Source organism: Pyxicephalus adspersus, chromosome 5 (genome assembly GCF_032062135.1).
Source record: "Pyxicephalus adspersus chromosome 5, UCB_Pads_2.0, whole genome shotgun sequence".
Classification (NCBI taxonomy): Eukaryota; Metazoa; Chordata; class Amphibia; order Anura; family Pyxicephalidae; genus Pyxicephalus; species Pyxicephalus adspersus.
In genome coordinates this window covers 51193211-51209473 of record NC_092862.1, presented here as the reverse complement: position 1 = coordinate 51209473, position 16263 = coordinate 51193211, and the positions used below count along the sequence as shown (strand labels likewise).

Below are 16263 nucleotides of genomic sequence, written 5' to 3'. Positions count from 1 at the left end.
ACTACCAGAAGCATTGCTAAGAGTTTACCACATTCATACTGAAGAACTTGGAATGAGAAAACTTTCTTTAAGATGGATTCTGAAACTTCTGACTTCTGACCAAAGGAGAGAAAATGGGTGAGATGCTGCAAAGTCTTTCTTGGTCATTTCAACAAAAATGAGAAGCAATTTCTTACAAATTCATAACAATGGATGAGATTTGGATCCAGATACAAAACAGCAGTCTCAACAATGGAAACACAAAGGTTCTCCTACCCCAAAGAAGGCAAGGATCACAAAGTCCTCAATGAAGGTCATGGCCTCTGTTTTCTGGGATATTCATAGTGTAGTGATGATTGACTTCCTTGAAAAGGGTCAAACAATCACAGGGACTTATTATTCCACATTAATAAGAAAGTTAAAGGAGGAATTGAAGGTGAAAAGACGAGGAAAGTTGACAAAAGGCGTTTTGTTTCATCAGGACAATGCGCCAGCACACAAGGCAAGCGTTTGCAATGGCCACAATTCATGAATGCAGCTTTGAATTGTTAGAGCACCCACCTTATTCGTCAAAAATGGCCCCGTCGGACTATTATCTTTTTGGAATTTTAATGAAATACCTAAAAAGGAAGAAATTTGACTCTAATGATGATGTCCTCAAGGCATTTGAGGACTTCCTTAAGGGCCAAGATGTTGAGTTCTATAAAAAGGCATAAAGACCTTAAAAGAAAAATCTGAAAGGTGCATTCTGCTTTGTAAAGATTATATTGAAAAAGTATAGAAAATAAAGTTCCTAGCTTTTGTCTTTATGGTTGAGGCTCATTGCTTGTGAAACAGTCCTTGTATGTATAGGAAGCACATTATTCTATAAGTATGTTTTTGGATTTTGGAAGAATATTATGCAAATCTGTTATTCACAGCACAAAGACACTCCCTGCAGCTGTCCCACCATCAAACTGCATTTCCTCCTCCCAGCATTCTACAAGGGTGATTTTGTAATAGGTGGGGGATGAATTGAGTGCCACAACGAAATTATGTAGTATTAACATTGACATATATGTACATGTCATATTTTCTTTATCTAGGGATTTAACTAAATTTAGTTATGCAGAAAAATGATTATTCCATCTTACCCAAAATATTAATGAGATTATCCACACATGCCTAGGAACATTGAAGTTAGCTAATTAAAAAATCTCCTTCTGGAAGCTAAAAGTGTGCAGCTCCCTTTGCTGTGTGACACTTGGCTTTCGTCAGAACCATCCACCAACAGCACTGGGCTGGTGGTAAATATCTTTCTTACACAAAAATCACATTCATCATCATTGGAAGTGACATGGTCACATGACCTTGTTGACACCAAGACATTTTGTTAAACTGTGACATGGGCTAAAGTATACCAATTTCACTAAGTTTTTGGAAGTGCAAGTACTCACTGTATTTTGCTCATCCCTACTTATACATTTTAATGCATATTTAACCATGGGGGCTACTGATTGTGGTGTCATAAGGGAGTTCTACTGCAATGGGGATACCCTATACAGAATACATTATACTAATATTGTTGAATAATACATCTTTAGGTAGTATTAAAAAGAACTACAAAGACAAAATACACTTTTTTGTATTATGTTTCTATTAAGGTTGTTGACTTTGAAGGGAAAATATGGAGATATCATATTCAAGTAAGAGCTGAAAATAAATACAAGCCTGAATTAAATGATACAGCCACCATAAGGGTTTACATTGTAGATGTTGATGAACCTCCAAAGTTTCTCAAGAAAGATTACTACATGGAAATCCTTGAAAATGCTACAGTTGGTTCATATGTTGGAAAAGTGAGTGCAAAAGACCCTGACATCACCAACAGCATAATTAGGTAAAATACTTTTGTTTTCCATTCATAAATTATTGGGGGGAAACAGCTGATAATATGTAGTCAAACATGTATGCTCAAATATAACTAACTGCTTTATGTTAATAGGTATGGAATTCTACAAAATAAGTTTTCAGGATTCTTTGAAATTGATTCAGAAAATGGATCCATCATCACGAGTAAACCTCTGGATAGGGAGACTGATCCTTGGCATAATATTACCATAACAGCAACTGAGGCACGTGAGTGATGTTTTGCTGAATTTTTAGTCCTTTTTTTGCTACCATTAGAACATTGTTAATATATGAAATATTTAGGTTGGAGAAGAACTTGGAGAAGACATAACTGCAAAGCAGAAAGCCAATAAACATCATCCTAATTAAGAGGAGTAACCTCCTATGTCACAAGAAACCAGCTCTTCCAGGAGTGTAGATCCCCTGGTTCTCCGCTGTACTCTGCGGTTCCTTCTGGTTATTGCCATGCACAGCGATTTGGAGGTTGGTGGGAGGAACCACTTAGCATGGTGGGGGCCATGAAATTAGATTTCATGGTCAGTTTCTGAATAGTATTGAGGGAAATAATTCTTCTTGGTTAGAGCAGAGTTTGCAGTGTGGGTAGTAGGAGAGGCAAGTATATACTTTCTTCTTCGCAGTTATGCTGTTGATTACACTTTTCTAAAATTAGCGAGAGCTTAATAAATTGAAAAATAGTTTTCCTTGTATGTGCTTTGCAGAAAACCTTGCTCTTGTGTCGATGGTAGAAGTGTATATTCGAGTTATTGATGTAAATGATCATTCTCCAGAACTTCGAAATGATTATGATATATATGTTTGTGAGAAAACAAAGGCAGCAGAGGTGAGAAATTCAACCTTTCTTCACATATATTATAAAACAAAATAAACTTTAGAGTACAAAAGAATTGCTAGTAAAGACTGTTATCCTTTCCATCATCCTAATACTACAGTGAACCAGAAATGTGTAGATGCCTAAAATATAAAGGAAAAATGTTTTAAACTGTAGGTGAATGCATATTTTATTCATCCTTATATTTTAATTTGTGTTTTATAAACTATGGTTCGAGTAACGTTAACTTTTTTTTACCTGCAAGGCTTCCATTTAAAAAAAATGAAAAAGGTTATTGGCCTCTGTTTAAATTCAAACCAGACTGGTATCTAGGCATGCAGCCTAATAAGCCAGGTAAAGGAAGGCAGCTACCACTGCCTATTGCTTGCTTAATCTCCAAACAACTGGGTTCCCTTGGAGAGCACTGCAGTTGGAAGGCATCCCCATTCGTTTTATTTGATGCAACTGGATTCTTAAATGGCTGCCAGAAACTACATTAAGTGTCCAGGAAACCATGAGTGCAGCTGTGTGCAGAAACATATACAAATAGTTCCCAACCACTTCCATATGCATGGTAGTGGTTTGGTGAGTGTTCGAGAATGGGATAAACTGCTATAGTATACTGCATGTCTCAAATTAGCTTATTGACATGACTATAGGCACATTGGCACTACATGTATCTTTTTTGCAAAGTAATAATTACACTTTGCTAAGTGACTAGCTTAAACTTTAACAAATCAACTCCACGTCCACTGAAATCTATATGATGTGGTCATTATGATTTTATTTAAGAAGGAATAATAAAATATACCATATATGAGGCTTTTGACACATACTAACAAATTACTTTTCACCTACAACCTATGTTGTTCTACATTGTCTCAAAGTATGTGACCTTTGGACTCAGGACATTTGTAGCTTCTCAACATACATCAAGCTTGTGGCCAACAGACCATTGTTCTATCAAACTTACAAATATTGTGAATCTTTTTATGCTTACGAACTCATGATAATGACAATTGTTTATTGACACTTGACAAAATCCCTACATAGGCACTATTCATGGAATTAAGTTCCTATTCTATACTGTGCTAAATGTGTTCATTTTATTGGTTGGTTTGAAAAGTAGAAACACATTCTGGTTTGGTTATTTTTAATTATATTAATATTTTACTGTTATAAACATTGCTTACTTTATCCATTTTCTATGCTCTGGTATTGGTTAATTGGGAGCTGCAGAGGAGTGGTACAGAAATTCCAGCCCCACTGGAATTTTAGTTTGTAGAGAATCTGCTGGGCAACTCCAGAATTTTCAGGGTTTATATAGAACAAAGATTACATGAGAAGGAATAATTGAAAGGCTTTTTCCATCAAGCTAGTAGGGTGGTCAGTTGGGAGATTTAGACACCATGGTATAGGGCATTGTAGGTAAGGTAAGGAGTGGCAATATCCAAATACTACAGTAGGCAGCAGGTAAATCTTCAAATAGTTGTTCCCATGATCTGTAAAGATTTCATCTTACTTTATTATAAAAAATAAATCTCCCCAGCTGAATATAGACAGGAAAGAACAAACTGTTAAGGGTTTTGGGTCTCTCCTATTTTATGTAAAGCAAAAAAAAAAAATTATAAAGTTTATTTAACAACACCTTTACCTTCATAAAATAGGGAACAATAATTTTGCTGCACATGTATAGCAATTTGAAAAAACTTTGCTGCAGCGCCATATTTATTTTTATATATGCAGTCTGACAGGAGGGTTTGGTAATGCTTTATTGTAATTCAGAAGAGCTGTCTAATACCCACTAGCTCATCAGTCTTGAGAGTTACTGAGACAATGGTGATGAAAAAAAAAGGAAAAACCAAAGTGATTGCCAGTTTACAGGGTATTTTCATTGTTAACCACGGGCACCCACTCTGGATGGCATATGGTTGGTATAGAAGTACGCACCAGACATGTTCTCCTGTCTACTCTGGAAACCAGCAAAAATATTTCTTGTGGTTTCTATGTTATCTTTCAATATTTATAGAAGATATTGTACTATATTTTTAGCTTAATATGAATTAATGGAACATTAAACTAATAGCTATTAAAAATTCATATCCTTTACATTTTACTTTCAAAAGCTGTATTTTGTTCACTTTTTATTTCTCGGAAGAGGCTTGATTTTAAAATTCTCTTTCCAAAGCTTCCAGTTTAATGAGTCTTGAAATAACACAATTCATAGAAATTAGATTGTGATCCAATCAATAACACAGCTGCTGAAGTTTTCTAAAAGCTGAACCTAACCTTGTTATCTTTGTCTTAACATCAAACGTCAACTTTCGTATTGAAATTCACAAACAACTTACTGGAAGCTTTTGTGGCTGGGCTGCTTTTTAATAATAGCTACTTTTCTATCGATATTTATGTCGTCTTTATAGGGAAATTCAGAACTTTTACTAACATTTGAAATGTGTATCCGACAAACATACTTGCAGTGACACTACTGACAAGTAAACTGTTGGAAAGTTTTCTAATTGTTATCATTATTATTATAGTCTTTTTCTTGTCACTTTAAGGTGATGGGAAAGATAGTAAAAACTGGACAGCATCTGGCAGAAAAGCCGGTCTGAATCTGTGCCAACCTTCTTTTACTCAAACAGCAAATGGATTTCCATTTACACAAATCATGCACTAGTCTCCACAACAGTCAGTGTGTATACAATGATACTAACATTGTTCCACCAGGTTTGTTGAATTTAGATAAATGCCTATATATAAGCCTATAGATAAGCTCCAAAAATGTGTACATTTACAAGAAATGCAGCAAGGTGTTCATAAAAAGAACAGTTAATGCATTTTTGCTATCCTCTATAAAGCACTACTCAGGCTTGGAGAGTGAGAGGGGCAGCATTGGGAACCAATCGGGTCCATTGCATGTAATTGTGCTGGAAATGGATATCCTGATAGAAGGAAATAGATAAATGAGCAGAGGAATTATCTCACCATCACGGGTTGTTCTTTCACTGTCCAATTGTCTGGCTGGATGTGAAGCGAGCACACATTTCAAAATCTCAAGTGCTTTCTGATTGGCAATCAAGCTTTCCTCAGCCAATCAGAGAGCACTAGAGATTTTGAAAGGGGAGACTTGTCCTCATTTAACCTCTAGTGCCGGGGATCGCACACTGGGCTGAACAATGAATGCAGCCGCGGCTGCATTCATCGATCAGCACAGCCCCCAATCTTTTTCTTTTTTTTTAAATTCTATCTTGTTTGGCGAATTAATACCGGCCGTTCTTGCTTACAATTTCGGTAAGCGAGAACAGCCAGGGATCGCACACTGGGCCATTCAGCAAATGCAGCCGCAGCTGCATTAATTGATCAGCACAGCCCGCAATCTTTTTTTTTTAATCTGATCTCGTTTGGCGAATTTACACCAGACGTTTTTGCTTACAATTTCGGTGAGAACGGCCAAATTTGCTCGCTCATCACTAGTGATGGCAAGCTGTCCAGGCTCAGATGCAGCAAAACAGGCCCCAACCAGAACATTCCCACCACCATGTTTCATGGATGGGATAAGATTCTAAAACTGAAATGCAGTGTTCTTCTTTCTCTAAATCTAATGCTCCTCATTTAAGCGAAAAGTTCTATTTTGTACTTGTAGTTTTCTATTTCATACTTCACCTGTCCGAAAAATATTCTTCCAGTATCCTTCTGCTTTGTGCACATCATCTTTAGCAAACTGTAGGCAGTTAGAAATATTTTTGGGGGAGAGCTATGACTTTCGCCTTGCTACCCTGCAATATACAGCATTGATGTTCAGTGTTCTCCTGATGGTTGACTCATGATGAACATCAATATTTACCAATGTGAGACGGGCCTTCAGTTGCTTATAAGTTACCCCCAGTTCTTTCGTAACCTCCCAAACTATTACATGCCTTGCATTTGGCGTTATCTTTGAGGGTCGACCACTACTGGGAAGGGTAACAATGGATTTGAATTTCCTCCATTTGAATACATTTTCTCTGACAGATTTATATGATTTTTAAGATGTATGACTAACATTTAGATGTTAACATTGCAGAACAACTTACAACCTTTCCTTTCATTATTCACTACTAACCATGAAACGTGTTAAGCTTCATTGGAGGTGGCCTAGAAAAATGCCTAAAAAATCCTTTATTTGATTGATGATGTATTTGGGGTGAGGCATTGTGTGTATATTTAGACCCAAACAAAGCTTTATCTTTGTTATCAATCTCACACACTGTTGATTGATGGAGTCTAAACTCTTTAGAGATGCTTCATTGTTTGAGCCATGATACACATCCATAAATATGTTGTTTGTGTGATCAGCCTTTGTTGGATCCCCATTCTGTAAACAAAACTGGGGTCTCCCGCTCACACCTGATTTTCATCCAATTGATTGAACACCAGACTCTGATTCACCTTCATATATTATGATAATCCTAGGGATTAACTTAGTTTTGCCACATGTAGATGGTATGGTATTTGATCAATTTTGTTTTCTTTATCTATTTTTAGGACTTTTTGAAAGTCAGATGATGTTTTAGGTCACTATACCATAAAAAGAAAAAATGGGTTCACAAGCCTTCAAGCCCTGTTGTAGCACTCATCACTAGTGTTGATGTTCGAATTTGGGTTGTCCCTATATTCGACCTGAATATGGCTGTTTGAATTCGGGTAGACCCGACCCGAAAAACACGGGATTCGACAGCAAAAATTCGGGAGGAAAAAAAAAAATGTTTTTTTTCTTAAATTATTTATTTCGTATGTGTTTTTTATTTTAAACTTGTTCTTTTTTTATTTTTTACAGGTTATCCGACAATGACATTATGAATCATAATGTCATTGTGGGATTCCTGGACCAGGGGAACTTTGCAGTCACAGCTAATTGAAAGCAGGTTCCTTCAATTAGCTGTAACCGCGGGCAATACGAGGGCAATAGAGGTTGAATGGAGATACTATCTTTATTCATACCTCTACTGCCCTGTGATTGGCTGAGAAATAGGAATCCCTGATGACAGCTCAAGCATCATCAGGGTTTCCCTTTCCTCAGCCAATCAGGGAGCACAGCAATCAGCGGAGCTTTACTATGCTGACAGCTCTGCTTGCCTGATCACTCCCGCAGCGCTAGAGGAGCTGTGACATGTATTACACATACAGAATACATGTCACAGTTCCTCTAGGGCTGCAGAAACGATCAGTGGAGCAGAGCTGTCAGCATAGTAAAACTCCGCTGATTGCTCTGCTCCCTGAGGAAAGGGAAAGCCTGATGATGCTTGAGCTGTCATCAGGATTTCCTATTTCTCAGCCAATCACAGAGCACTAGGGATGAATGGGCACAAGTCTCCCCATTCATCTCAAGAGCTGAACCTCAGCCAGAGCACTAGGGGTAAATGGAGAGGCTTGTCCTCATTTAACCCCTAGTGCCCTGCAATCCCTCACTGTCAGGAGGATTTCCAGGGCTCTGTTCATTGCAACCCTGGAAATCCTCCTGTCATTGGGATAACCTGTAAAAAAAAAAAAAAAAAAAAAAAAATTAAATTACACAAACACACACATTAATACAATAATTTTAAATTAAAGCATTGTCCTATTTTTTACTTATATTTTAACCCTTTCAGGGAATGAGTAAGGGGATTTATGTACCCCTGTACTCATTCCCCAGGGTGAGGCCGTGGATATCAGGGAGTCTCCTTATTAAAGAGGGCTTCCAGATTCCAAAGTCCTGCTAAAAATGTTTATAAAAGCCCCCATTGTTTTCAATGGAAGCTTTCATAAAAGCTTAAAAACGCTTGAAAAAGCCTCCATTGAGTTCAATGGCGGCGTTTTAATTTTTTAAATGTTGCAAGCAACGTTTAAGATAACGCTCAAAAACGTGCCTGAAGGAAACGTCCTGTTGTAGAGTAGCCCATGGGGACTTCAAACATGGGCTTTAAAAAGCCTCAGGTTAAACGCTGAGGAAACAGTCCGTGTAGACTAAAGCTGCATACACACGTTCAATAATTATCGTTAGAAACGACTGACGAACGACTGATGAACAACCAATTGGCCCAAAAAAAGTGACCAAGGACGCCGACGAACGAGGATTGTCGTTGGAAATGAACGACCGCCACGGTGGATCTGATTGGCCGACAATCTTTCACTATCTATCGTGTGTACAGTATCGTGTCGTTCAATGATTGTGCATGTTTTTGGGGTACACTTTCTCCTTTACATGTCCCTCCCTGCATCGTTCAAACGATTGTATCTAGTGTGTGGACACTGTTGGTAGATTATATATGAACGATCATATTGTTACAGCATGTACAGAATTGTGCACAATATGATTGTTCAAGTATAATCGTGCATAATCGTTGATTGTCGTAATCGTTCATTTTCTAACAATAATTATTGGAAGTGTGTACCTAGCTTTAGCCTAAAATTGATTTGACAGGTGCTCTTTAATCTTCATGTGAAGTACATGGGTATGTAATAGTGTTATGTATCTTTTTATGTATCCTTTTACAAAGTATCTTTTTATGTATCCTTTTACAAAGTATCTTTTTATGTATCCTTTTACAATGTATCTTTTTATGTATCCTTTTATAATGTATTTTTTTTATGTATCCTTTTATAATGTATCTTTTTACACCTGTTTGGAGGCTGTAGAAGCTCTACACAGTGCTGAAAAAAACCCAAATTTTTCCTCCCATTGACTTTAATGGTGTTCGGCTTTGACATTCGACCACCCGAATTTTTTGGCTATATTCGAGCGAATAGCTGCCGAATCGAATAGTGAGCTATTCGACCAACACTGCTCATCACAGTACAATACTCACTGTAAGATATGGAGCAAATATATGAAGATACTTCTACTTAATGATTTGTAAAATGATCTTAGAAGAAAAACTGCATTCATTTCACATTTATTTTACTAAAAAGAGTATCCACAAAGATGCTAATATATTACTGATAATCTGCTTTGCAGAGGTAGTTTACAAACTGGTTATGGCCATAAGAGGAGCAGTAAACATAGGTAAGGTAAATCTTTCAGAATACATCAATGTCAATCAGTGAAATGAACTGTGGTTGATACGGGAAAATCCCAGTAGTCAATGACATCTAAGCCTATAATCAGGGTTATGCAGTTTAAATTAATTTAATTTCTTGAAATTAGTTTAGAGCTTTTAGGTTTTTATTTCTGTTCTTTTAGTGTATGGAATACCAATAAATGAAATGATGTTAGTTTGTCTATGTTTCCAAGATAAATTTTAAATGTAATAAAATAACTCAAGGAAAAATGCAAAAGGAAAAATTCTATTAGAGAATTTTTTAGAGCAGATAATCCAAAATGCGTATGTGTCATACACCATTATTTCTAAACTTAGATGTTGATTTCTGTTAAGGGCAAACATATACAGTCTTTATACTCATCACACCCCTGGCATCTAGAATATATTACTTTTGGGATTGTAGCACCACATAAGCAAAAGTAGGTAAAGTTGTAATTTTCTTGAAAGTTACAGGAGAACTATGGCAAATTAAAGAACACAAAAACACAATCTGTGCTTTATTTTTTGTTGGATATTACTACATGAACTATGTAGAATTAAGCTGATTTTGAGCTGTCTTTTACTTGTGCAGTGTGTTTCATTGATACAGTCTAAACAACAACAGTTCATTTAAAATGTTTGAATTTTATAAATCATTAAATGCTCTACCCAACAAAACATAATTCTAGAAACTAATGCAGTTACTGGGGAAAATGTAAGAGTAGAGGTACAAAATTAAAAATAAATTACAAAAGCTGGGGAGTGAAAACTCTCCAGGTGAAGTTTCACATCTTTGGCCTGATTTATTAAAGCTGTAGAGGGTACATGTTCATAAGTGAAGCTGGCTGATCCAGCAAACCTAGAATGAATTAGCACAATTAGCACATGTTTTGAATCCTGGACCAGATTCATACCAGGTTTGCTGAATCACCCAGATTCACTGATGAAAGTGTATTCTCTCCAGCCTTGGAGAACTTTAAAAATATCAGACCCCATGTGTCTACATGTTTACACAGTGGTTTGGAATTGTTGGTGTACATAGAAATGTTTTATTGTCGTGATATAAATTTTAAGGACATATGGACTACAAAGGTAAATTGTTTTCAAAGAGAGATAAAGTAAGGGTAGCACTCTAGTACTCTAGTTTTTGTACCAAGGGGTATAGGTCAAAAGTGATAGGGAGCCATAGGTTTCTAAATAAAACTCAAAACATTTGGCCATTGGTTAATGCTACCAGCACTGTCATTGTTTCACATTTTGGAAAATGACCTATCATACTAATAATGTAAGGAGGAAGTGATCATCTGATCTGATGAAAACCTCCAACAATCTTATGTTTTTACTTATTCACTATCCAGTACATTTTTAATCACTGAAGCACCTAACCCTGTGGTGTAAAAATTGGGAATGACAGATAAATCTGTTTAACTTAGCTATGAATGCAGAAAAAAAAACCTGGGTGCATCTTTCCAGAATCCAAGCCCTTAATTATGACTTGCTAATATAATAATGATATGATACGATATTATGATAATTGCATGATTAGCCCTAAACCAGTCTTATCATCTGACAATGTTCTCCTCTTAAACAAATCCCTTATTACAGTGCATATCAAAAGCAATTCTACTTAGGAAAAGGAAGTACAAAAAATTCAAAATACATGAAATACCTGTACACACAGGAATAAGGCAACATTTATTTTAGATTCATCCCATACCTTTCACAAGGCTCATTTACAAGTTATTACAGCTACACTGGTAGCTGGTATTTGGGATGTCTGCCACTAAGAATGAACACTATTGGTATATAATACATTTTATTGGTACCTTTAAATTAAAGAACACTTGGTCATATTTTCTGTTGTTGTTGTTGATTTACTGTGGGTGTTTATGGTGGTGTTCAGACATTATCACACTTTAAGGAACAATTCACTTTGTGAATCAGTAAAAGATATTAAGTTGTGTAATACAATCATGTGCAAGCAAAAACACTTTTTATTTTTGGGAATTCTTTGCAAAATGCTTTTTCGCCACAAGTAATTTATCCCTTGCAGTTTCCTAATCAGTCTTAACTGCTTTAGTAAATCAACCTTAATGTGTGTGATTCTTTTAAATTTATCTTGATATTAAAACCTCAGTTTGTTGTGCTATCAATCCGCTCCATCATGACGTTTTTGATAAAAGAGTTATTTTTAAATTGCAATTTTAGTCTTTCCTCGCTACTAAGCAACTATAGCCCATATAATTAAGTGGTCCTGTGAATCTTGCATTAGGACACCACACACATTCAGTAGCAATATAAGAAATAAAAGGCAACAAAACATGATAAAATATATAGAACTAAACCTGAAAGCAGCCATATGCAAAGTACAACAAAATAGAAAGCAACCCAATTAAAGCAAAGCTGTCCTTAACAAACAGGAAAACATTTGAGCACAACAAAAATGGCATGTTTCATACCGTCTTACTTCCTCTTTGCCACAGCCATTGTAAAAGGGGCCTTTTTCTAGTTGGGATATATAGGGGCCAATTTTCTTAAAGCTCTCCAAGGCTGGAGAGGATACACTTTTATAAGTAAAGCTGTGTGATCCAGCAAACCTGGAATGGATTTCCCAAAAATCATTTGCTATTTGTTAGCAAATATTTTCAATCCTGGGCCGCATCCATGTTTGTTGGATCACCCAGCTTCACTGATAAATGTATATCCTCTTCAGCCTTGGAGAGTTTTAATAAATCAGGCCCAAAGTGTGAACTGAAAAAATATCCTCTAATACTGACATTTACCACTCTAGCAATACCCATGAAGAATGTCGGGAATAGAAACATTTTATTTTTTGTATATTTACTTGGAATATTGGAAGTGTTGTAGAGACAACCAGCATACATCCTATGAATATTTAATAGGATATGACTTTAAAATTTGATGGAAAGATGAACTCTTCTATGTCTATGTTTGAATATTTGGTCACAATGATCCAACATAATTACAACCTTAATATAAAAACCCCAGCTGCTTTTTTACCATTTCTTTACTCATTACTCAATTGGTTTCAATGCTGACAAGATGGTAAGTACCTTCAAAGTCAGTGACTCAGCACATGACTGTAGATCATGAGTTTTGCCTTCACTTAATGCATTAAAATCAGTTATTCAGAAAGTGCTGAAGACAAAGATAAAAAGTAAACAATCTTTTTCAGAGGGAGGCCAATAATGGCAGCGTTGAAAATATATTATAGGTTTCTTTTAAATAGCTTGTTTTACAAATGTGGAAGATGAATGCTTCACAACTTACAGATAAGGGGGAAAATGTAACTACTAAGGACGACAAACAAAATTTGTAAATTTGATCTTGCTGCGAATCTGGCCTTTCCCGCTTACCGAACATGTAAGCAAGAATTAAAATTTTTCGTGACCTGCAAGAGCGATCAAGGCACGTTCTCCTGTGATCATTCCCACAGCTGCGTTCATACAGGAGAACAGCCGTAGGAATCCTCCTGTCAGTGTGAGTCCCGGGGCTGTGTTTATCAATTAATGCAGTGCTGGGAATCATCCTGAAATTTCCTCGAATTTAGAATGGGTCTGCGAAATCGGTTCGCCGAAATTTCGCAGACCCATCGGTAGTTCAGGGAAATTTTCGTGAGACTGGCAGGGGCCTTCTCGCTCATCCCTAGTAATTACAAGAATATGCACACCTGAAGTGCCAAAACATACTGTACATTTACTCAATAAACAAATATCTGAAGCTTTTAAAATCTGTTGACCTAGAGGACATTCAATGATAAAATGACATTTGAAATGAAACAACTTGTCATTTCCAAGATCAATTCAATATACAATATTCAGACCAAATTTTATGGATTTGGATTATACCAAATTTAATTTTTTGGTTCAGATTTTTAAAGGGCTTTTGTGAAAAGGGGATCATAGACTGTTTCAAACATTGTTGCTGTCTTACATCTGCTTCTGCTATTACCTGAGCACCCTTAGAATGACTGCTGGTGTAACCAGGCCGCACCTTTCTATTTTATTATCGCTGGTAGAATTTCCAAAACAGGTAGTTCCGGTTGTTCTTTGTCTCTTTCAGTAGGATTTGGGTAATTTAGCCAGCGGCAGCAGGTTGATCACTTCAGAAATTTTCAGTTGACATCAGCATGTCCCTTACTTATACAAGGAAGAGCTGGTAATTTTAAAGCCTGCCTTAGTTATTTTTTTTTCCTTTCGTTTATTTGGTAATGTTATCCTTTACTTACATTGCAATGTAGATTTCCTGGGTAAAAACAGATTTAAAAAAAATATATCATCTTTAAAGTTCAAATAAGACACATTAATTGCTGCAATGAAATGCATTATTTTTATAAAATTAATTGTGTTTTTATACATGAATACGATTATTTAATTTTGCTGGAGGCTGAATAATAATTCTGTTTCGGAAGGTGAATTTAGCAAGACACAGAATTATGTCTATCAAGCTGACTTTGATTGTCACAAGCATTAAAATTGCAATCAGCTTGTAAGTGAAGTTGTCATGTACAAAATAATTAGCTTTTATGGTTGTAGAAGTATGGTAAATGCATCCTCGTCTTCAAACATTTTGATCATATCACATCTGCACTTGACAGTTATCTACCTTTTTTTTCTATCTGTGAATAGAATTCATTGTGTCTTTAGACTGATATATAAATCTACACGAAAGTAAAGGAGAAAGTTCTGCCCATAATGACCATTTAGTTACTTGCTTTTCTAAAACATAAAGATTAGGATCAAAGCAGTAGCCTGGTTTTAGGCTATGGCACCTGTGCACAGCCCTAAAATCTGACATTTGATCCATTTAAATATATCCACTTCCTCAAATCTAAACAGTTGGTAATGACATTTTAAATGCATGACCATTTTAACATCTACTCTTAAAATAAAATAATAATTGGCAGTAATTATACCACTAAACACTGTAGAATCTTTCTTGGGAGGAAAAGAAGATATTCCAATACCTTTTAAGTTGCCTATTTTCAGGCCTGCAGCATTTATGCATATTATTTCCATGTATGAGACGCCGTCAATGACTAAATGCATTTTATGAATGGAGACAGCATTTGGATACCTCAAATGAGAATGGTTTGCCAGTGTGTAGAGAGTAGGCCAATATTGTAATTATTTGCCAGTGGTCCAGTGGGGGGTGGACCACTCATGGTATCTATTCTGCAAGCAGATTACTCACCCATATTGAATATAAAACAGCCATGATTAAAAGATCATATTAATCATATTTTCCAAAATATTACTCTACATATAGAGAAGTTTTGCTGCAATGCTAAGTAACTGGTTCACAGACCTAACTGCCAGCCCATTCTTGGTTGCCCAGCCTTCCCTCACTCCTGTACAATACTATTTGTCAGTAAGGCTAATATTAATAAGAAAAAGGCTAATATGAATGTGTTGGATTTATTGGATACTCCTATACTACTTGGAAGTATCACAACCTTTACTGTCAAAATATCACACAATTAAACTATAAAAGTGTTGGGTATAAATCCTTAAATCTGCAAAAAAGTAAAACATTTAACAAATTAATTTCCAGAAAACAAAAGCAGAGTCCAAATGTGAAATGCCCTTACCATGAGAATGTTAATAAGGTTTGCTGCTAAGAACTAGGAATACACAACTGTGTATGTACCTAGTTTTCATATGCACCTTCAAAGAAAGTCATTAAGTTATTTTCAACTTAACTGACAGTCATTCCTGGTCTTGACATCTAACCTCATGAAAAACGTTGGTAAGAAAAGGGTTAATTTACATTCATAGTTACATAGTAAGTTAGGTTGAAAAAAGACATATGTCAATCAAGTTCAACCACTAAAGAAATAAACATATTCCAGATATAAAACCCTAAATAACATAGCTGGTCTAGAGGAAGGCAAAAAAATTTGCTTCAACAGGGGAAAAAAATCGGATGTTCCCTGGATCAACCATCTCTGTTATCTTTACTTTAAAGCCTTAATATCTAGTCATATTCTGTGCTTTTAGAACAGCATCCAGCTTTTTCTTAAAGCAATCTATAGTAGTTGCTGAAACTTCTTCCTGAGGGAGCCTATTCCAAATTTTCTTAGACCTTACAGTGAAGAATCCCTTCCTTATCCGGAGCTTAAACTTCTTTTCCTCCAGACGCAAAGAGTGCCCTCCTGTTCTTTGTAATGATCTCAAAGTGAATAATGGGGAAGAGAGTTCTGTATATGGACCATTTATATATTTATACAGGCTGATCATATCATATCATAGTTCAGCTAATCTCTCCTCATAGCTGAGCTCCTTTGTTCCTTTTATTAGTTTAGTTGCCCTTCTCTGGACTTTCTCAAATCCCACAATGTCCTTTTTGTGAACTGGTGCCCAAAACTGGACTGTATATTTCAGTGCATAATTTTACATTTATCTTTATTAAATGTAATTTGCCACTTGGCTGCCCAATCCACCAGTACATCCAGGTCTGCTTGTAGATTATAGACATCCTGTATGGACTTAATTCCATTACATA

General features: G+C 36.0%; 1 protein-coding gene across 1 annotated transcript in view; it reads left to right on the top strand.

Annotated features, from left to right (window-relative positions):
• The window catches only part of LOC140330910 (cadherin-19-like), a 61803-nt gene that overhangs the window by 29602 nt on the left and 15938 nt on the right, over positions 1-16263 (top strand). The window contains exons 7-9 of the mRNA XM_072411496.1: positions 1623-1858; positions 1964-2097; positions 2589-2710. Of these exons, the coding sequence (XP_072267597.1) occupies positions 1623-1858; positions 1964-2097; positions 2589-2710 (492 nt within the window). The remainder of the gene's footprint in view (positions 1-1622; positions 1859-1963; positions 2098-2588; positions 2711-16263) is intronic.